The sequence below is a fragment of the Schistocerca cancellata genome, chromosome 5, assembly GCF_023864275.1.
Source record: "Schistocerca cancellata isolate TAMUIC-IGC-003103 chromosome 5, iqSchCanc2.1, whole genome shotgun sequence".
NCBI classification, from domain to species: domain Eukaryota; kingdom Metazoa; phylum Arthropoda; class Insecta; order Orthoptera; family Acrididae; genus Schistocerca; species Schistocerca cancellata.
This window is the reverse complement of record NC_064630.1, coordinates 328,318,601-328,343,162: the sequence shown is the minus strand read 5'-3', so window position 1 is coordinate 328,343,162 and position 24,562 is coordinate 328,318,601. Positions and strand designations below refer to the sequence as shown.

Here is a 24,562-nt window from a genome sequence, read left to right as displayed (position 1 = left end):
TGATCAATATTTAAATATGTTTTACATCTTGATTTCTGAATAAAATTTTAAAATAAAAAAGAAACAAAAAATGGTCAAATGTCTTGTAGAATGATTTGCTAAAAAGTAAGAAATAAAATAAATTAGAGAAGCAATTGATGCTCGTTAGAATAATGCTCGAAAGAGTGTATAGCAAGTATCTTCAGGTACTTTTTAATATTCTTAGATTATATGATAAACGATGCACTTTAAATTATCAATAGGCGCCTCATTGTCAGTAGATGATTTCCAGTATCTTACAAAGATGGGGTTAACATTTTCTTTGATCTACTTGTTTTCTTACTTTTGGACAAATAATTTCATAAAGCATTTTAATTTTACTGGGTTTCCTTTTGTTCATTTTTTCTATTTGTTCCGTAGATCTGAAGATGATTGTCAGTCAACTGAAACTAATTATCATCTAGATATTATTAGACGATATTGGAATCAAGACTACTGAAATTTGTCGTGAACAGTGATTTGTCAGAATATTGTATATTGTACGAAGCTAAAAGAGTGCCTCGCAGGAATCGAATTGTACAGTATTAAAATTTTTCACCTTGCCAAAAATGTAGTACGGTGCTGAAACTCAGTACACAGCGCTACAACAGCAAACATCATAATTAACTGAAATAATACGCGACGGCTGCAATTTATTTCCCGTGGTTTAACCGACCTAACTCCCAATATTTTGGGACCAATTACACCTCTTCCTCACTGACTGAAATTTGCGTCCAAATAGGCAATTAAATCGATCAATAACATTGCTAACAGTTGTTTATTTCTCAAATTTGTCTTGCATACATGAACGAAAGAAACAGTGTAACACCAAACACAACAATGGAATTTTATTCATCTGTATTCTTTTCCCTAATATTGATTCACATAAGCGGCTGGTCCCGGTGGAGGTTCGAGTCCTCCCTCGGGCATGGGTGTGTGTGTTTTTCCTTAGGATAATTTAGGTTAAGTAGTGTGTAAGCTTAGGGACTGATGACCTTAGCAGTTAAGTCCCATAAGATTACATACACATTTCAACATTTCTCGACTCACATAGGTGGAGAACAGGCGTCAAAACATATGTCAGTGATGTTAGTGTATGAAATTCAGCTGTTTAAAATAAGTTGTACGAATTTTTGGTGATAGCCAAGAAATATTGACGAAAATTGCATGAGTTACCAAAGCGAGAAAGAATGTAGACACAATACAACGGAGCATATTTTCTAGCAGTTTATCTGAAAATGGAAGAAAACAGGGATTGGTGGCACAATAACACTAAGGAATAAAGGCTTAAGACTACAGTCCGGTCTTTATAGCAGTATGAGGAATGAATGGAAACGAAAACTGAGAATCTATTAGCCCATGTTAGCGACCCCTTACTGCTGACATATTACTACGTTACATGCAACATTCTAGTGAATGGATTGGGTGAATGGTACAAGTGGCAAACGGGCCGTCGAGAATACAGATATGGTTCAAGAAGGTAAATTTCCTTGTTTTAATGTTACAAAACATGTTACTGAGTAGTGGGATACCTATGGGAGATGCTGTCAGGCCAGTCTTTGTGGCCGAGCGGTTCTAGGCCCTCCAGTCAGGGACCGCGCTGCTGCTACGGCCGCAGGTTCGAATCCTGTCTTGGGCATGGATGTGTGTGATTCCTTAGATTAGTTAGGTTTAAGTAGTTCTAAGTCTAGGGAACTGATGGCCTGAGATGTTAAGTCCCGTATTGTTTAGAGCCATTTGAACCATTTGATGCTGTCAGCCACGACCAACGTATCGAGTACCTGGTCACTGGCTGCATAAAACGACGGCGGGTTGAGAATGTTAATGATGACAAAGAGAAAGACTGTCGTCACACAGTTGCTGCAACGTCTGTTTATTTTACCCTCAGCAGCAGGTCAGGTATTGGAGTGCGGATGCATGGACGAAAAACGGCTAGTTTGTATTGATAGGCGTAGTCCATTTTGTGGTGTTCTTACGGACACAGAAAAAACAACGGTTAGGAAATTAAGAGTATGAGATGTGCTTGAAGGAAGACAAATACAGAGAAAAAAACTAATGCAATGAAGTGGATATACTGTATATTAGTACAGCAATTATCACAATATTTGTACCTAAACACCTAACACCCTGTACAAGCATCATAAACGCTCTTCATGTCACCAATACGTTGGTTGACTATATACGAATTGCGATTTAACAGTTTACTGTTCGCTACTCATCGCGTGTATTACTTTTTTTTTCTTTTATCTGTTTATGGATTCTTTAACCAAGCTATATTGTGGTTTTCAAGTTTAACTATTTTACTTTTGTGTCAACAAGCCTCTTTTATTTTACTGCTGTTCACTTGTTCTACATCTGTTTTTCACATGTTTATTTTATACAAGTATCTTTTGCCGATCTTCATACGGCGCTATCGTCTGATTCTTATTTTGACGTTGGCCTACCGATGACGTGAGCCTCTTTAATTTCTGAAGGTGAGAGTTTAAACTCTGAGGCCGGTATAGTGTACCAAACAGATTTTTGTGCAGCGGATAAGTGACTTTTCATCTTTGTTTAAGTAATCTTTATTCCTTGTTTCCGAAGACGCCTCACGTACCTACTTGCAGTTTCAATTTGTCGCTTGCTTCCCTCTACACCTTTACAAATACGTAAAAGCTCTCGTGATGGGCTGCTGGGCTGCAAGTTGATCGTGAGAGGATAGTTGGTATCGCGCTCCTCATGAAGTTTGAGTCGCCGGTTGCGGTACTGATCCGGCACACACTTTAAACTCGACGTAAGTCCATTGCAACAACAATACGTTTCTAAAGAGTGACAAAATATGATTTCACCACATATGTTCATAAGGGCAGTAGGGCTTTCGGAAGACTGGTACCTCTAACAGACTGATTGATTGAAAAACTACATGAAATTATCATTATGAGAAAAGTTTAATTTCAAACTGAAACTTGATACAATGTTTTAATTTAATGCTAGTCACCATTGTAAGTTTAGATAGCAAAAATAAGCAGCACAAAAAGATTTCCTACGCAGTTAAACACTCTCTCTTTCATGATTGCTGAACTGTATTATAGGTCGCTTTTTATTTCTTGAATACCTGAGCTAGTAACTAAAATTTCTGTTTCTCTGGTCTTGTTACTGTCAGCAAAAGCGAAACTGCATGTGACAAACGGAACTGCGCTCAGAGTATTGTTTCCGATTGCAGCAGAGTTTATCTTAGGCTCTGTGATATAATCATAAAAAGTTGGCCTGTGATATTTTTTATAGCACATCGAAATAATATTAGCTCTCGGTGCCAACATTGTATGAACTATCAAAGAAGAAGGAAACAGCTTTCACAATAATTAGACTGAACGATTCGCGTATGAGCGCTGAGAACTCGACATAAATCAAAATATTAACGTGCCAGAGTTTCGTCGTGAAATGCTGATACTTTCATTTCATTTAACCCCAGAGAATAAGGACAAAGAGAAATTATAAAATAGGATTAAACGGTAGTGGAATACTGAATGCCCATGTGAGATTATTCTCGGTAAGCTGATCATGCTTTTATTTGACTTAATGAGACAAAGGTAAATTTCTTCGACGACTCCAGTAACATCTTCGCTGTAGACCGAACTCTGAACGCTCGGTCAACCATCATAATAGGATATCATCTTCAGCTTTCGAGAAGAATTCAGCTACATCAAACAGTACCTTACTGAGCGTTTTAATATTTGTCCTGTGTAGACGAAATGGAAGATTCTGCAATTGTGGATGAATTTCAGAAATGGAATTTGCTGTTTGAATTTAGGCAACATGAAATTAACAGTATCTTCAGAGGATTGTGAAAATGATACTAACGAGGTGTCGGCACGTAGCTGCAACCATTGAATACGAGTCTTCATGTTGACATGGTGGACAAATCACCATCAGTCGTATGTCATTCCATGAGGCAACGCGAGGCACCTCGGTATTTAATACAGTACAACGTTTTCCTTTGCTGGCTAAAAACATTTGATTAAAGTAATTTTTTGAGAACGTTTTTCATGGAGAACAGTAGTGCTTCTTAGTACTTTAAAATAAACATAAACAGTCACGATTTGTGGCTACCTGTTTCAGTCAGTTACTGACCATCTTGAGACCTCCTACCATGATGATAAGCGGTGGGGGATAACGGAGCAGGCGTTTCGGACTCCACCACCGGCAGCTGTTTAGTTGACGTTCGTGGAGTTCGTAAAGCCTGCTCCGTTATCCCCAACCGCTTACCATCATGGTATGAGGTCTGAGGGTGGTCAGTAACTGACCGAAACCGGTAACCACAAAATAAAAATTTCTAGCGGTCAAGACTGACATGCTCATTAAAAAAAAAAAGAAAAATTACTAAAGTTTCTGCTGTTATCAAGATTCGAACTAAAGACTTCCTGTAGAGCGTCACGGTGTAATGTGACTCTTTAGCTACGGTACACGAGCATTTTCATCAAGTCGGGAAACCATGTTGCGAATTTATTTCTGAAGCCCGTTATTTTTTTGTCATCATTGCTTGAAAACGTCGTCGTTTTTCATATCTGCAAGCTATCAACCTCTGTTTTCTTTTCATTTCTTAACAGTACACCAGTGCTGTTTGCAAAAAACAGAAAAAAAGTGGCACTGCAAATACCTTTACGGACTGCACTACTTCATACATACGAGATTTCCATTAAGTATAATAGTTAGAACAGTAATGGTAAAAGTATTTTTAACATTGTTTATTAGAATTAGTTGTGGAATAATTTTAATGCAATCTTGACGCAGCGCTACGATGAAAGCTTTGAGCATATATAAGTTCGTCAAGTCTTCATCGTTAAGTAAAAATAACTGTTACCTATTTGAAATTACGTGAAATTACAATTACGTAAACATGCAAGAAATAAATGAATGATAGAAATGGAAAAGTTTCTAAGTGGCGAATCTGACATTTCTCAGGAGAAAAAAAATAGTTGTCACATCTCAACTGATTTTTATCCAGAAACATTAGTAAAGTATTCTGATACCAAAAATTATTCTGCTCACTGTATCACCGCAAAAAATAATAGGGAAAATTGGAAAAATAACTGCATTTAAGAATGATTGAAGTGTCATAGCACGAAACTGGTTGATTCTACGTGCCAATAATGAAATTTTAACAATTGATTCTCGCAAAGAAGAAAAGAGCAACCAGCCATTTTTATTAATCCTACTTATCTACATAAATAGTGCCGTCATTGATTTCGAACCGATAAGTTCATCTTCAGACGGCTGTTCACGTTTATATTATATCTGTTATTGCTCACATTAGTTATTAGCTATTTTTTGACCCGTACTCATAGTTAGATTGGTTTAGAAACAGGAGCCCAACAGTACTCCTCCAAGTAGCTCCTCAGCTGACTGTTGGAAGTCGAGTGCGCTATTTTCCATTCTGTGCACTATGTAAAATCCTGAACGGCGCCAGAGATCGAACCCAAGTCACATGTGTCACAATGAGATTCTGGGACCTCTCCCCACAGAAGGAAGGAAGGAAGATTGGTGTTTAACGTCCCTTTGGCAGCTAGGTCACTAGAAAAGGAACAAAATCTCGATTTAGGGAGACATGACCAAGCAAATCGGATGAACCCTTTCGAAGGTATTTGCGATAAACGGGTTTGGGACATAACGGAAATGCTTGATAGATGGACTGGGTTTCGAACCATCGTCCTCCAGAATGCGAGTCCAGTATGCTACCACTCTCGATCTCTCATTAAAAGCAGCAGAGAATCTACAATGATTGTTTCCATAAATGAAGATTATTGGCGGTAGCTAGGAAGAGGTTTGAAGCAGGTTATCGTTTCATTTTGTAACCTTTTTGTACAGTTATCTTCCACAATTTTAGAAAGGCAGCAAATAGCATAACCATGGAGCTGAGATAATGTTTGAGCCACGTGATGCATATGATTCTTCGACCTTCCATTATCCAGATACTTAAGCTTGCATCTTTGCCAGTGATGCAAGAATACGCATCGACGACAAAGATCGTGAACATCGTTGGTTTAGCTTGTCCGTCACAGGCAGCGATGACTACAGCACGTGAGACTGCCAGCCACGTTAGTCAGCTGCCTGTGGAACTACGAAAATAATATAACTGGCCGCAGAAGGGGTGTAAGTCATTTCTCTTTGGGCAGACACCTAAAGAAGATCATCGTCATATTATCTGAGTACGACATTGCTTCGCACTGCTGGACTCTCCCGAATACATCGTCTCCTCCTGCTGTATTGACAACGAACTTTGACTCCGTCAGCGATGTAAGACCAGAGGTGATAGACTGCAGAAGTTTCCTTAGTTACCTCTGCTACCGTGGCCCGTGTCAAGTGGGACACGCTAAATTTTATCACGTTATTATCAAGTATCACTGATACCATCTTGCGTAGACGCCGAACATCTGGAATTTAAAATGTCAGTTACTTTAATTTCGTTTATTTATCTGTAGAGTTTAAATTTTTCCGGATGCAAGCAACGAACGTTATAGGTTGTATCAATGACTGACGATCAGTAAAGATAGTAACTGTGAAAGCGTTTATTTAATGCCGTAGTTTACAGTATTTAACATTATCGTAGACCCCATCAGTATGAAAGTGTTTTGCTGTCAGACATTTCATGCCGTGTGTTCATGCGTGCGTCAGAACACACTTGTCTTTCTCAAAGATTGTAGTCCTTTGTCCTCTGCCAGTGTAGCTTATCTTCGGGCGAAGACCGCGAGTTTGTACCTCAGCGAGTCGCCTGTACCTTAATGTAAGCCAGCTAATAGCAAAAGTTGCCGACAGAAATGGTTAGAGCCGCCGCAAGGTCAGTGGGAAAAATGGCGCTCTATTTTTTTTCCTCCGGGTGCCGTGAGATTGTACTCATGTGTTAATATAGGCGCTTTATCTGGTTATAATGAAATTGGCAAATTGGAGCGATTTCGTCCTCGATTATTGTGAGATGATTGCTGGCTAAGATACTTGCAATTTTTTATGTGATTGGACTTTGTGGGATTTCACATTGCAGAACATTAGATTTCTTTCCCCGAACTGGTTTGCAGTCATATTTAACATGGAAAACTTCAAGCCTTTTCCTAAGTTCAAAACTTCAGTAGACCACGTGGGAGTTAATATCCTTATTTGTTCCTTTGATTTTGCACTCATCAGGTAATATTTTGGGCGTTAACACTAATATATGATGATTTTCTTTGTCTATTACGTACGGGTGGTTATGTACAGATACATTGTCCGTTGAATAGGATTTGTATACGTAACATGAGATTTTCTTACGAACTTATTTTTCATTCCTCTGATCTTTACTCAAGTTAACCTTTCACGTGTTCCACATGTCTAAACGTATCCACTACGCTCCGAATGTACTATGAAGCTTTAACTACCTCACTACTAATCATCCAACAGAAAGGCCAAATAGGCAAACACTAAAATCACTATCTGGCCAAACTTGGGGATCGGACCCTCAACAGTCCTTTACACATATAAAACCTTGACCTGATCCATTCTCTCCTATGCAGACGTTGCGTTGACATCCGCCACACTTAAGTTACATAAATTCTTCCAGATCTTCGAACGTCATGCATCCTTTTACCCTCACCCAAATGGATACTTTACCATCTCGTCAAAGTCCCACCTATCCTCACTCACATTAAACACCTTCGAACAAGCTACTTCATCTGGACACTCGATTTCAATGGTGCTAGACTTTCCGTTCCAATTTCTAGCCCTAGTATGCTGCCGCGCCTCTGCCGACACATCCAACCAATGCAACCCGTGCACATCTTCCACATCCTCTACCAACGAAATTTCAGCCGTCTCCTTCTCCAAGATCAGTAACTCCATCCTAACAGCTACCCATGCTACCAAAGATAAATCCACCCCACTCATTCCTCTTCTGCCCGTCATTTCTTACACCTTTTTCCCTTCAAAGTATGAAATTACCAATACCTCTAACAACTCCTCCCTCCTTGACTGCCAACAACTCCTACTCCTCGATACTGCACATCAGTCCTACATCCTTATACAACCCCCCCCCCCCCATTCTTCTACCCTCCTCAAAGCCCAAACTTCTTCCCTTCAACAACAGACAACCTTTCCCAGGGTAGGTCCTTCCAGTGTTAGTAACACAGAAGAGCTTCCTTGTAAGACCAGTGTTTTACATCGTGTTTTGAATGTACTCTTATTGTTTTTCGTTTTAGCTCTTTATTATTACTGTTTAAATTACTGACGAAGAAAGGCCTGTTTCTTATATATAAAAATTTCCATTAATTTTAACTTTAAAATATTTTAATTGAGTTGTAAATATCTCATCTTTATGTTAGTGTCTTTTTATCGTCTTAATTAGTATTGAATGTCCCTTGGCTGAAGAGAGGGCTGAATGAATCAATGACAGCAAGAGGGTATGAAATAATAATGAAAAAGTAACCTTCCTTCAACAAAGGTGGTATTTTTATTGGAAATGAAATTTTCAGCTGAGCAGTTTGTTCGAGTTTTTGTGAAACTTCAAGACACGTGCTTGTTGAGATGCAGACTTGATATGAAATTCTAAGAGGCCAGTCCAGATCATTTCTGTTTACCAGTTGTTGTAGGATAAAGAGTGCAAAGAAACTGACATCGAACGAAATACCTCTCTATACTTATTGATACACAAGTCCGATGAGGAGTGGCCTGAGGACCGTTGTTAAGATTATTATTTCATTTAAGTCTTCGTTGAACTTTCGTCATAGCCCCTATAACTAATCCATTTTGGTATGAGAAAGTTTTTGCCACTACTAAATTTAAGAAGAAGGTTAGTTAGATTGAGATTCATTACATAAGGGCCAGAATGTATACAAAACGATAATGTTTCATGGCTTGAAAAACTGGGCTGATACTCTCTTATCAACTCACAGGTTAAAATACAAGATAGTGCAAGGTTTTCGAATGTATGAGGATTCTGATTTGTCTCAATTCCGTCATAATCAATTCGTAATTTGAAACGAGTTTTGTATTGCTTCTAGGCTGACCACGCTTATGCGACATTATTCATCATTTCGGCATCACGATTCTCGCATTTGTCTTGTTCCATTTATTACTCCGAACAACTTTACACTCACATTTGGTCGACTACAGACGAGAGCGTCCCCCAGAAGGGGGTTAGAGAGAGATGCGGGCAGGAGGGACTCACCGTCGTCCATGATGGCGGTGGTGACGTTCTTGCCGGTGACGCCCTGTGCCCAGGCGGCCTCGACGTTGAGGTCGAGCTTGGCCTTGCCGCCGTTCTGGCCCGTGTTCTTGAGGTACCACTGGAAGGGGAAGTAGGGGTCGGCCGGGTCGCGCTGCGGCCGCATGTTCTTCACCAGGTTCTCCACGCGCAGCGGCTTGTAGCCGCGCTTCACGCGCCGGAAGCCCGTCTGCTGCACCGCCGCCTCCACCTGTAACACCGTCGTCACCGGCTGCTCAGTGCCTCGGAAATCCACACACAGCGATGCGGGGCGGATGGGTCCCGAAAATGCGCCAAGTGGTGATTGACTAAATTAGTAACATTTGATGATAGTGTCGATTGTAGGGTTCATAAAGATTCCTCTTATTCAGTAAAATGTCAAATTAAATGCCTTCCTTATATTGTCACATTTAATATAACTGATTAAAATGGTGATGACGATGATGGTGAGGATGTAGACCTTTTTGTGCTGAAGAGATTACTGGAATATTCCACACGTACAAGCACAATGGAGTGTGACGTAAATTTACACATGATTAATGTAAATTAACATAATGTGCACACCCGCCTTTGTAGCCGAGGTCGCTAATGCACGCTTCTGTTGTGGCACTCGACTCGCAAGTAAGCCATTTCGACTCCTGGTGGCGAATGCATTTGGTCGCCAAGCGAAGGAGCGGTATCCGGTCACTAGTCTCCGTGCCTATGTCCTGGATTAAATTTAGAACACCTGTGCAGTGAAATGGCGACATGTGACATGATGATGGTGATGCGAACGCCACGCGGGATTAGCAGAGCTGTCTAAGGCGCTGCAGTCATGGGCTGTGCGGCTGGTCCCGGCGGAGGTTCGAGTCCTCCCTCGGGCATGGGTGTGTGTGTTTGTCCTTAGCATAATTTAGGTTAAGTAGTGTGTAAGCTTGGGGACTGATGACCTTAACAGTTAAGTACCATAAGATTTCACACACATTTGAACATTTTTGATGCGAACGTAGGATGGAGACGTTGAACTTCGGGATCCATTTGGCGCTGTTCGAGAGGACTATGAGCCGACACTGGGTTTAACTCTCTCCATTCCTTTGATCCATAACGACAGAAACACTTAACTGTGCAGACACTCACCAAAGTCATCCATACGACACAGACACGCGCTTAACATGTCATAACAGTTCGGAGGAAAGCAATGGCAGACCACATCTACTAGGACCTTACCATGGGCGGCGGCACAGGATTCCTGCATCTGCTCCCCTACGCTCATATCCTGAGTAACAATTTATTACTATAACATACATCCTCAACTACTGCATATAAACACCAGTAATCTCCTGATACTGTAAGTACCAAATATTTTACACGTATTTCACATTTAGTTTCCTTTTTTGCGAGCGTGACTAAAACTGTCTTCAAATATTCACAGTGAAAAACACCTTTGATTCACAATGGGATAAAAAAAAGTTAATGGAGGGGAGGGGGAAGGGGAGGCGGCGGTGACTTACATGGGCAAATGCAAAGAAAATTTATAACACAGTGACACAACAATTAGTTTCAATCATTTTTAATAAATAGCTTCTTGAAATAATTGAACTGGCTGCAATCAGGAGGTTAAAAAGCCTCATTTTCATCACAAGTCAATGTTTCAATTAATATGATTTGATTAACACTCGTTTCTCAGAAAAAGTTACTACAATGATGCGAAAAAAATTACAACACCAAAAAATAAATAATGCAAATTAGTCGAGTTTCCGGAATGCATTGATCTAGGTAACACACTTAAGTGATAAACATTGCAAGATTACAGATTAATGTAAGCAAGAGTTAAGATATTGCAAATGTGAAATACTGGTACTTTAATAAACGTTGTTTCGTACATTAATAGCCGTTGTAACTGTCAGAATATTCAGTGCAAGCATGAAAACGTACATGCATCGTGTTGTGTAGGTACCGGATGTCAGTTTGTTGGATGGAGTTCTATGCCTGTTGCACTTCGTCGGTCAATACAGGAACGGTTAGTACTGTTTTTGGATGACGCTGGAGTTGTCGTCCGACGATATCACATATGGGCTCGACTGGAGACAGATTTGGTGATCGAGCAGGTCAAGGCATGTCGACTGTCTCTAGCGCATGTTGGATTACAACACCGATATGTGGAAGAGTGTTATTCTGTTGCATAATATCCCCTGAATGCTGTTCATGAATAGCGGCGCGACAGTTTCGATCCCCAGACTGACGTATAAATTTGCAGTCAGGGTGCATGGGAAAATGACGAGAGTGTTCCTGCTGTCAAACGAAATCGCACTCCAGACCACAATTCCAGGTGTAGGTCCAAGGTGTCTTGCACACAAACAGGTTGGTTGCAGGACCTCAACTGGTCTTCTTCTGAACTACTCACGGCCATCACTGCCACCGAGTCAGAAACAGCTTTCACCAGAAAATGCAACAGACTTCCACCCACCGCTACGGTCGCAGGTTCGAATCCTGCTTCGGGCATGGATGTGTGTGATGTCCATAGGTTAGTTAGGTTTAAGTAGTTCTAAGTTCTAGGGGACTGATGACCACAGATGTTAAGTCCCATAGTGCTCAGAGCCATTTGAATCATTTGAACTTCCACCCAGCCGTCCAAGCAGCTCTCGCTTGACACCACTGAAGTCGCAAAGGGCAGTGGTTTGGGGTGTTTGGAATGAACACTACAGGGCGTCTGGCTCGGAGCCATCCTTGATGTAACCAATTTTTAAAGATTCGTTGTTTCACTGTGGTGCCAACTGCTGCTCAGTTTGCTGCTCCAGATGCAGTACTTTACGCCAGAGCCATACGCCGAACACGATGGCCTTCCCTGTCAGTAGTGCCACGTGATAGTCTGGAGCCCGGTCTTCTTGCGACCGTACATTCTCGTGATCACCGCTTCCAGCAATCACGTACAGAAGCTACATTCCTGCCAAGCCTTCCTGCAATATCGCAGAAGGAACTTCCAGTTTCTCGTAGCCCTATTACACGACCTCGTTCAAAATCAGTGATATGTTGATAATGAAGTCCGTCGTCTTAAAGGTATTCTTGAGCTTAGATCAACTCACCACGTGCAATCTCAAAGATAACTAATGCTCACTAGGTATTTAAAGCAAACGTAATCTGCATCCTTATGGTGGCACTGCGAGCGCCATTTTTATGCGCCTGGTTCGGTATTTGAATAGACATCAACTTTCAGATATAGAAACACGCTTTCCAACTTTCATTTGTTATCGCACAGCTCCTTCTTGGTGCTGCGATCTTTCTTCGTCAATGTAAACGTTCTTCATACAAAATGCTGTTGTATTAGTGCCTAAAGATCAATCTAGACGTAATTTTTATTTCCATAATATCCTGCTCAAGTTTCTCTTTTTTTCTTATTTAATATCTTCGATACTGCTCTCCTCCTGTCAACCCTATTAAATCATCCTCTCAGTATCATGATTTTCTTGAATAACGCAGTGACACTTTGTGAGTGGCCTTTTGCTATTACCAGTCACTGAATAATGAAGACAATTGGTCATCAGCTTTGGCAGCAGTATCTGAAGCCTCAATTGACAAAGAGATCCTGTCGCCATTAAATGTAAAAGTCCCTAAAATTCCCGTGGCACAAAACTCAACGTTATAAACGAATTTATCTCAAATAGCATTGGATGTTAATGGTTTTGACAAGCCTCATTAAGCCCGGTAAATAGGTCAGCTGTCAACCTGTCAATATGGCAGCAGTCTCAAGTTCGCTGCACGGACTTCACTAAACTATTTTTCGAACGATGTCAGTAGCAGTAGTAGTAGTAGTACCTGTTTGTGGGTTGGAGTGATCAATAAACTTGTGTATGAGTTACTACCAGAATCGTTGACACATTAAGAGAATTCCGCTGCATTACATCCACCAGTTGTGGACAATGACACTGTTGTTGTGTTCACGTGAAGTCTACATACATAAATCTAAAAATACAATTGGAGTTTGGATATGATACAGAGGTATAAAATTACTATGAGCCTCCGAAGAAGGGCGCGAAATGTCTATCATCTCTGGCTGAGAACCTTAATGGGATTACAGCAAGTGGAAAATGGTCCTCTCTCGTGTGACTTCTCAACGGCTTAAAGTTCCCGTTACTCTTGAACAATGTAAGAAATTCACTCAATTAATGCGCAGGCACCACTGCAGAATGCTAGTGATGGAGAGAAGGGGAAGACACTAAACATTTCTAAGAAGAAATGCTGCTGACATACAAGGGTTGGCTTACCCGTCTAATGGCTCTAAGCACTATGGGACTTAACATCTGAGGTCATCAGTCCCCTAGACGTAGAACTACTTCAACCTAACTAAGGACATCACACACATCCATGCCTGAGGCAGGATTCCAACCTGCGCCCGCAGCAGCATCGCGGTTCCAGACTGAAGCGCATAGAACCGCTCGGCCACAGCGGCCGGCTTTCCCAGTATCTTTAGACAGGCCGTGCTCTGGTCTCGTGTTTAATACGTCGGTCACCAAACTAATCCCTTCATTATGAACAGAAGTTGTAATAGTGAAGTATGATGGCCTTGGTGACCTAATGTGGTGCATCCGGAGTTAGGTCACGACCCCACGTAGTAGTTTTAGAATTACGGCAAGGGCATTCTTGTTCCATAGATCTACATTTGCCGGATTTCAAAATTTCATTACTTCGAACCTTCATGCCTTTTCAAGTGTGGCAACATACTGTTCTTCAGAACATACGGACGAGATTGATAAAGTAACATTACATATTAACTACTCCATAAAAATGAATGAATGTGCGGGATCATGTTGCCAGATGTCTTCGGCTCGTGCACAGATATTTGGGAATCACATATTGTGAAGTCAGCATGGCTACGTGGCTAGTCCCGCAACACGAGGTTGTTGAAGTATAGCAGTTACTGAGCACTCTGGTGGTGTTATTCATTACAGCAATTTCGATGATCACACACGGGAAAGTATCATCAGGAAACTGGAAGAAGGATGAAGTATGACGAGTGTAAACCAGGTGGTTGGTATAGCTCACAGCAATGTTTCACGTGTATGGGAAGCGTTTCGAAGAAGGGGCCAAGGTCAAACAGAGCGTACGGTTTGCAACCACATTTAACAGGACTGCAAGGCCGCAATCTCAAGTTCCACAGTGTCACAGCGACTGCATGGGGATGGTCTCTCTGCTCGACAGGTATTACGTTGCGTTCCGTTGACACCTCACATTGGCGGCACAGTCTGTGATGGTGTCAAGAGTATAGAGACTTACATTTCGAAGCTGCTGACAGTTTTGTGTGTGTGTGCGCAAAATCTCTCGATTACACACAGGGTAAGTAATTCTGCCAGCAGCAGTATCAATAAGTTACTGCTGTTAGTGTCTGGTTCAAAAATGGCTCTGGGCACTATGGGACTTAACATCTAAGGTCATCAGTCCTCTAGAACTTAGAACTACTTAAACCTAACTAACCTAAGGACATCACACACATCTATCTCAGAGGCAGGATTCGAACCTACGATCGTAGCGATCGCGCGGTTCCAGATTGAGGCGCCTAGAACCACTCGTCCACTTCGGCCGGCGCTAGTGTCTGCTTTGCTTTTAATGTCTGTCTTACTGCTCAGTCAGAAAGGTCTCAGACATGTTGATGTCTGCACAAGTGCATTCAAACAATAGTTGACACGACCTCCAAGCATAATTCCCATAGTCTACTATAGCCCACGTGTTGAAAATCATTACTGGGAAGGGCAAAGCGAGTGGATTGAAGTTCAAGAGCTCACAGTGTGTTATCACTAGCATTCGAATTAAAACCGTGTTTTTCACTGTATTATCTCGTCATATGTGACAGCACTCGATCTCACTAAAGAGTGTGATGATAAGGAGACATCTGAATATATTGAGCGGTTTTCCAACAGAGCGTTAAGCATTGATGATATTATCTGTAAATACTGTGTGTACTATTGTACATATTAAATGATAGAAAGTGGCATACGTTGTTACTGAAATGATACGTTCACAATATCATATTGGATTAAAATAAAATACTATATAGATTATTAACAAAAATCTCAGTCTTAATGAAAACATCACATTCAATAGATTTATCTACTTAATAAACGTAAACATGGTCCATAGTAGGCTGAAATGTGATTTTTATTTAATGGTGCGATTAGTTTATTTGGTCTATTTGTCAGTAGCACCTGTAAAACCAATGTGGAAAGCCACTACATTTTCTGCATATATAGCCATGTACGTGCCATTATACATGGTAGTGCTTTTCCATTTTGGTTTTATACGTGCTTGACAATGCCAACTAGACGATATTTACTAATCGCATTGCAGCCTACTACGGACCATGTTTACGTTTGTTAAACATCTGGTGGCTGTGGATCCCCACAAATACAGAAATTGTGTACTTGTTATGAACGCACTACAACTTGTTACAATGCAATGTTTTAAGGATCCTTCGAATAATTTGATGTCATGGCAAGCAGTTGGTTTACAATTTGTAATTGGTACACATTCTGTGGCTGAACGTTGTGTACCTGAGACGCTTGTCTTGTAAAACCAACAGCATCGTTTCCTTAGGACTATTTATGGTAGGAAGCAGCGCAGTGAACTCAACGCAGTGCACTCATGTTACGTTGCGGAGCTACCTGATGCTGAGCTAGCACCGTGGACGACCGCTGTAGCGAAACCTGTGAGCCGTGAAACACATGTGTCTTGGGCAGGTCGGATTGAGGGAGGACATAGAAGCAATTTGGAGGCGGGCTGCTAGATTTGTTACTGGTAGGTTTGATCATCACGCGAGTGTTACGGAAATGCTTCAGGAACTCGCATGGGAGTCTCTAGAGGAAAGGAGGCGTTCTTTTCGTGAATCGCTACTGAGGAAATTTAGAGAACCAGCATTTGAGGCTGACTGCAGTACAATTTTATTGCCGCCAACTTACATTTCGCGGAAAGACCACCAAGATAAGATAAGAGAGATTAGGGCTCGTACAGAGGCGTATAGGCAGTCATTTTTCCCTCTTTCTGTTTGGGAGTGGAACAGGGAGAGAAGATGCTAGTTGTGGTACGAGGTACCCTCGGCCACGCACCGTATGGTGGATTGCGGAGTATGTATGTATGTAGATGTAGATGTAGAACTGTATAATGGAATTAACGGTGACACATTTGCACCAAATGTGCAATCAACGAATATCGAGGTGCCAGATATTCGATACTTCCAATATTTTCGACATTTTCGTAAACATTCGATGTTTGTCCAGTTCTTTCCAAATTGTTTACAACAAAAGCAAGTGGCTTTATAGGAACATTAACATAAAGCCGGTGACGGTCTCATGTTTCCTTTCAACTTTCATCCATTTTGTTCATACACAAGCTGTGCTAACGTTGCTTACGTGAGGTAGAAAACGCAGATTTGCCACTTTTTTTCTATGATTCCGACGTATGTTTCAATGATGTTACGAGTCCATAACCATTACTTCAATAAACACACTCGGGGTGGCAGTCTCACGTTTCCTTTCAAGTTTCATCGACACCGTTTATGCAGGATGAATCACCTAAACCTCGAACCGCATAGTTCCCAGTTCAGAATGCTTCTGTTTAACTGTGCGACAGATTGTTTAGTTTGCTCGAACATTCGTTAACTATGTTTTTTCATACAATGCCAAACGCTTTCCAGAATTCTAGGAATACGGAATCGGTCTGTTGAGTTACATCCACAGTTCGCAAGATTTCTTGTGTGGAAAGGGCAAGGGAGGATTTCAAAATCCTCACTTATTTGTGGACAGAAGCTTTTCTCACAATAAACTTGTTATTTTGTAGCACAGAACAGGTTCAAGGATCCTGCAACAGACCAACTTTCAGGATGTTAGTCTATAATTTTGCGCATGTATTCTTTTACCCACCTTATATTCGAGAATAACCGGTATTTTTGTCCAGTAACTGCACGAGCTAAAAAACCGAGAACAGTTCGCAGTGAACTCACTGTAAAATGCTCGTAACTGGAATTCGATCTCAGCATGCTGCGTCATTCTTTTTCAACCGTTTCATTTGCTTTTGAAAGAAATTTCACCAGAATCTGAATATGCAAATTGATAAAGGCTTCACGCAGAGCTCTTAATCTGTGAATTCGAGTTTCCATAACGTTTTCTGTATCACGTAACCTATATTGCCTTATGGAGAGGCAAAGTAACTGTCTCTTATCTTACTCCTTATGTATTTACTTAGACGGTGAGCTACGATCTTCTTTCTTTTAAGCAACAACTCGTCAAAGTTTGTCGAACGTGTAGTAAATCTTTTCATCTTATTTTCTAAGTAGGGTATTAGTCGCTATATACGACATCTATTAGTCACTATATACGACATCTATTAAACGGAAAATGTCTCAAGCGAATGCATAGTCAATGAGACAGTAGACTCCGTTCTTTCAAGTTATTGGTACAGCTTCACTGCAATAACATGCTTGCTTATTCATGTATATGACATTAAATGACCGATTGGGAAGCGATAGAGAGAATAGTTTGGCGACAGAATTTTATTATGCCAACAAGTGTAAGACACTAATAAAAAAATAACCCAATGTATTGTCGAAGAAATCGAAGAATCGCAATGGCGTAAGATGATGCTACTAACTGTCACGGAACTTTCATCACTTTAACGCTTTGAGTCTTAGCAATATCGTCACGGTGAGCAACGAATACAGGAAGAAATTTGAAAAAAGTGAACAAACAATTGTACTGAGGAGGTTGTTTCACTTCAGAACTTAATTTTAAAATTTTCCAGTAAATGAATTTTCACTACCACATAAGCAACGAATAAAAGAAAAGTTGGTAAAAAGTAAACAATCACTTCTTTTGAAGTTGTGTTTTAACTTTGAATTCACTGCGCCGTACAGTTTTCAACCACCCTCATTTTATGAGATACATCTGAAAGCAATTTCACATTTTTCCTTAAAAAAAGGAACAGAAAGTGTTGTAACAATCCCTTGCAACACGAGATACCTCTGCTTGCAATATCATCGGTACAGGTATCATCCACCTCAGAGTGTTCTAAACAAACTGCGGACATTTCAAACATGACTGCTTCAGCTCTCGAGAGGAAGAAGAAAGAATAGCCGTTTTAAAATAAAAAGCACTGAAGGACAATGAATATTGAACTACGAACAAGGATTACCATGCATCTGTCTCGTAATTAATAGATAAAACTGTTCGATATCTTTAAGCGGAGTACAACTGGAGGAAAATTCTGTCACGTTTTTATAAAAGTTAATCAATCATAAATGCTCGCACGGTAATGACAAACATATCGAATTCAGAGGTGAACATTTAAGTATCATATGAAGTTCTTGTTTCAAGTTTTACAGTTATTTGAAACTTACTGCATTTCATAATTTCTTTATCATCTTTAAATTTCTAGGCCATATTACGAAGATTTTTCTTTTTTTTGCACCAGGGTGAACAGTCTGTCGGGTGTTAAGTTCTGTCAAATCTCCTGTCTTAGAAACCATAAGCAACACAATTAATAATGCAAAATTCCGCAGTATGCGTGACCAGTTACTCAGTTGGTTACACAAGCTGATATTACTATGTTCATTGATTCCGATGACCACGTTGTCGACTGAACGTTAGCCGTAGACGCAAAAGAGAAAAACAAACAACGAAACAAGAGCAAAACCAGTGAAACAAATTATTGAAAATGGAAGCACGACTGGCGCAGTGTTTCAGCTGTATAAATGCACCGAGAGCTGCACGTTGCCACAAAACGCACCTGTGTCACTTTCCTATAATTGTATCGCCGGTTTTTATTTGCGCCCCTCTGATATAGGAGAGGTGCTTCTCCCCTGCAAATGTCGAACGCGCTACATGAAAGGCGAGCTGGCACTACATCGCCCGCTGCGTGCGCACGAACAAAGGCTAAATATCACACTGCCTCGAAATGCAATGTTTATGATTCATTCGCAAGCACTCTTTATTTTGAGAGGATGGTTAATAAAATTATGCAACACCGGAGCAAACGATATTGCTGGCCTGTATAACAGCTGTCCGACGCTTTTAATTTGCACCAGCTGCTCGCTCTAAACACAGTCAAAACAGACGAAAAAAATACAACACAACATGCGAAAAGCTACAGAACAGTTACCAGTTTCAATGAATAACAGCTCTTTAAGTAAAGACGGTAGTAAAACCTTTAAATTTATAATTTGTATTACAGTCGTTAGGATTCTAGCCGAACTACCCAGATTTAGGTGCATGATGCTTCTCAGATCAAATGGATTCTGAGAAATTTGCATCTGCAAACCGACAGCCTTTAGGACGTGTCTTATGTATCTGAGTGAGAATTCCGATTGCGGTTACGAGCACTATATTTTTTATCAAATTCCGATTGGTCGCAAAATGTGAACTACAGTGAAAATCAAAAATGCAACGTTTTGATACACCTTCCAGTTACTTCTGTACACAGTCACCATTCCGACTAAGACAGTTGACGTAGAGCGATACAAACTTTCCAGCGCCCTCGTCGTAGAAGGGAGCCGCCTGTGATTTCCGCGAAATACAGACACTGGTCTCTAGCTCACTGTCTGTGCCAAAATGCTATCCTCACAGACAGCGGTTCGCCAGAGGAAAAAGATGTAAATCTAAGGGAGCTGTATGGTGGATGACCAAACACTGCCCATCTGAAACGTTGCAGGAGATTCTTGGTTGCATTAGTAGTGTGCGGCCGAGAACTGTCCTGAAAAAGGAAACCCCTCACGTTATGGGGGCTGCATGGAATCAAGGGAAACAGGACTTCCGACACTATTTTCTAGCCATTTTTACAGAGCCACTTTACGCTCAAAAATGAAAAGCGCGAACCGATGAGACAGACAGGTGTAATACACTGCACAATACATCTACACAAAATTTCACTGGATTTTCACTGTGGTTTTAATTTTTCGACCGATTGTAAATTTAAAAAATTTGCCCTCGTACATTAATTTCCAAAAGCCATCCTTCCAGACATGAAACAAATAGTGAAAATCTTCGAACAAATGGGCAGTTTCAGAATGAAGCAAAGTGGTAACTAATTCTGAAACTTCGAGGCAAACTAAATCCGTGTGTCACACATTTACTCTAAACCAGGACCTCGTCTTTCGCAGGAAACCCTCTTCTTTTGCCTCCCTCTAACGAACTCCAAACTCACAGCAGAGAACAGTGCTTTACGGTATCCAAATTCGGAAATGACAACTATATGGTAAGCTGTAGTATCGTAGTATTGTATTTCTTGTTAAGTTAGACCATGTGTTATATGAGGATAATTAAATGTGTGCTTTATCGCAGAGTTTACATTTCAAATGTAATTAAATCAACTAGGGCAGTATTTCACAATGTAGTCAGTGTCGGCTCGTGCTCTCACGTTCGCAGTTATCTCGTAAACGGCTTGTCCTCGGGCCCATGTTTGCTGAAACATTTTTGCTTATATTTTTGTGTACGTTCACCCAAGTCAGTTTTAGCTGCTATTTATGATACACCCTGTAGATACACTTAAAGAAAATAATCGAAACACCAAAAAGAATAATTAACCCAAAGTAATCAAATTTCGAGAATACGTCTGTCGAAGAACAGATTTAATTGATTAACATTGCACGATCACATTTTAATGCAAGCGCGAGATAAGCCATTGCAAATAACCAGTGTAACCACCAGAGTGCTGAATGTAAACATGAAACGTGCACTGTGTCGTACAGGTGCCGTATGTGAGTTTCTGGGAAGGAATTCTATGCCTTCAGCACTTGGTCGGTCAATACAGGGACGGTTTATGCTGATTGTGGATGACGGCGGAGTTGTAGTCCTATGATGTCCCATATGTGCTCGACTGGAGACATATCTGGTGATCGAGCAGGCCTATGTAACATGTGGACACCCTGAAGAGCATGTTGGGTTACAACAGAGGTATGTGGACGAGCTTTATCCTATTGGGAAACACCCCCTGGAGTGCTGTTCATGAATGGCAGCACAACAAGTCGAATCACCAGATTTACGTACAAATTTCCCATCAGGGTGGGTGGGATGACCACGAGAGTGCTCCTGCTGTCATACGAAATCGAACTTCAGACCATAATTCAAGGTGTAGGTCCAGTGTGTCTGGCAAACAAACCAACACATCACTGTCGCCGAGTCAGAACCAGCTTTGATCAGAAAATACAACAGACCTCCACGCAGCCCTCTCCCTTGATACCACTGAAGTCGCAAATGGCGGCCGTTTGGGGTCAGTGGAATGAACGAACGCTGCAGGTCGTTTATCTCGGAGCTGTCCTTTAATTAACCTATTTGTAACAGTTCGTTGGGTCACTATGGTGCCAACTGCTGCTGCAGATGCATTAAGATGAGTCATGAGCCATATGCCGAACACGATGGTCTTCGCTCTCGGTAGGGAACATGACCATCTGGAGCCCGGTCGTTTTGCGACCATACATTCTCGTGACCATCTCTGCCAACAATCATGTACAGTGGCTACGTTGCTACGAGGTCTTTCTGCTGCATCGCAGAAGGAACATCCAACTTCTCTTAGTCTTATTACACGAACTCGTTCAAACTCAGTGAGATGTCGATAATGGCGTCTTTGCCGCCTCTAAAGGCGTTCTTTACTAACATCAACGCACCATGTCCAATCCCAATTGTAACTAATGTTCACGATCGTTATAGCGTGTATTTAAAGCAAATAGCGCCACTCTTATGCGACAGGCGCTAAATTTGGTTCAAATGGCTCTGAGCACTATGCGACTTAACTTCTGAGGTCGCCTAGAACTTAGAACTAATTGAATCTAACTAACATAAGGACATCACACACATCCATGCCCGAGGCAGGATTCGAACCTGCGACCTAGCGGTCGCTCGGCTCCAGACTGTAGCGCTAAATTTGAATAGACGTCATTATAAGATGTAGAAACACACCTGCCAACTTTCGTTTAAGTCGGACAATTCCTTTTTGTTGTTACGATTTTTTCCGTCAGCGTAAAACCGATTTACGCCATATCATGATACTCTTTCATCATCTGACAGTTTTTAACCCATCAACCTTGACGCACTGTGTACCCTTTGGAGGAGGTCTTGTGTTATCACAACCTAGTTTCTCATGATAAGATTCACCGACGAAATTTTCTTGTTTTTATTACCGAACTTGTCTCAGTGAGAAAGAAGGCTTCCGAAACCTGCTGCAATCGCCATCGTCATCACCAGGAGCTTGTAACTCTACAACACTTACTTCTTCTTCTTCTTCTTTTGATTATGCCTTTGTCCCGCAGTTTTTGCATGGTCGGTGTGGCAACAATCGGATGTGGCAAGGTTAGTTTGAAGGGGTGGCCGGTTACCCTTCCTGCCACTGGCACGGAATCAGTGTACCCCTGTTGTCTGCGTCTAGTGTAAATCATGAAATAGTGCGAATGTGTTTCAAAAGCCTGTGAGTGTAACTGAGGCGGAACGTGGGGACCAGCCCAATAATCACCTAGTGAGATGCGGAAAATCGCCTGAAAACCACATCCAGGCTGGCTGGCACACCGGTACTCATCGTTAATCAGCCAGGTGGATTCGATCCAGGGCCGGCGCGCCTATCTCAGTCCAGGAAGCAGCACATTAATGCCTGTTAAATGTTTATAACTCTTGAGCAAACACACGAGTGCAATCTGGTGTCTTGAAACTGCTGTTGCCGTTTTCGAATGCCCTGAGCTGTAGTAGGTGCAGTGACGTACTTCCGTGGAGCACGCCTCGTAGATGTAACTGAATTGCACCTATTGAAACCGCGAATTTGAAGCGCCTTTTGTTTCTGCATCGATTCGAAGCGCGCTGGATAATGTAGGAGCGAGCTTACGAGCTTGCTACAGCAGGCAGACTCTTTTCGGCAACCACGTGAACACCACGTGAACCGGCAGCTTGCAACTTACGACAATGTAAACTTTTGAAGCTCGCCCCAACATTCTATCTTGACGCATGTCAAAAGTATAATATTGTTAAATCGGATAAATCGTTTCGAAAAAACACTACGTGTTAAACAAAACTACAGCGAGTGTTCCAAAGCTAAAATAATTACAAACCTTAATTACCATCTCTAAGGATCAGATATTTTCACAGGCCGTTCACTTTACAATAAAAGATTTCTAAATATCATACACAACATAAACTCTCCGCAATCCACCGTGCGGCAGGCGACGGAAGCTACCCCTTACCACTACTAGTCATTTTCTTTCCTGTTCCATTCGCAAACACAGCGAGGGAAAAAAGATTGTCTATATGCCTCCGTATGAGCCCTAATTTCAATTTCTCTTTACGGTCATTAAGCTCAATGTACATCGAAAGCAACAGAATCGTTATGCAATCAGCTTCAAACACCAGTTCTGTGAATTTTCTCAATAGTGTTTCTCGAAAAGAGTTCGTGAAGCCTGTCTATAACACTTGCGTGTTGTTCGAGCCTACCAGTAACAAATCTAACAGCCTGCCTCTTAATTGCTTCGATGCCTTCCTTTAATCCAACGTGGGGAGGGGTAACAAAAACACGAAGAAATGAACCACACATTTCTAGAATTCTCCCAACTAACCGAAGTCAACCATTCGCGTGCCCTACTACAATCCTTACATCATCATTTCATTTCATATTGTTTGTCAGTGTTACGCCCAGATATTTAAACGACGAGACTGTGTCAAGCAGCTGACTACAAATGCTGTATACGAGCATTACGGGTTTGTTTTTCCTGTCAACTAACATTTTTCTACATTTAGAGCTAGCTGCCATTCATCACACCAACTAGAAATTTTGCCTAATCCTGCTGCAGTGACTCAACTTCGACACCTTACCGTACACCACAGCATCTCCAACAAACAACTACTGAGTGCTCCCCACGGTATCCGCCAAATCATTTGTGTGTGTAGAGAATAGCAGCGGTCCTATCACACTTGCCTGAGGCACTGCTGATGGTACCCTTGTCTCTGATGAACACTTGCCATCAAGGACAACTAACTGGGTTCTATAATTTAAGGAATCTTCGAGAGAATCACATATGTGTGAATCAATTCCACACGCTCGTACCTTTTTTAACAGCTTGTAAATGGTGCACAGTATCAAACGCTTTCGGAAAATCTAGAAATGTGCGCGCTGCCTGTAGCACTTCATCCATAGTTCGCAGTATATCACTTGCCAAAAGGTCAAGCTGAGTTTCGCAATGCTGCAGGAGCGATTATTTCAAAAACCATGCAGATTCGGGGAAATAAGATTCTTGGTCTCAAGAAAATTTATCATAGTCGAACTGAGAATGTCTTCAAGAATCCTGCAGCAAACTGATGTTAGGGATATTGGTCTGTAATTTTACTTGTCCATTTATCTGCAATTCTT

General features: G+C 41.3%; 1 protein-coding gene across 1 annotated transcript in view; it reads right to left on the bottom strand.

The window, feature by feature from the left end:
* Positions 1 to 24,562, bottom strand: part of LOC126188520 (neuroendocrine convertase 2) — a 1,507,992-nt gene that overhangs the window by 756,401 nt on the left and 727,029 nt on the right. Inside the window, exon 3 of the mRNA XM_049930122.1 lies at positions 9,188 to 9,434. Within this exon, the coding sequence (XP_049786079.1) occupies positions 9,188 to 9,434 (247 nt within the window). The remainder of the gene's footprint in view (positions 1 to 9,187; positions 9,435 to 24,562) is intronic.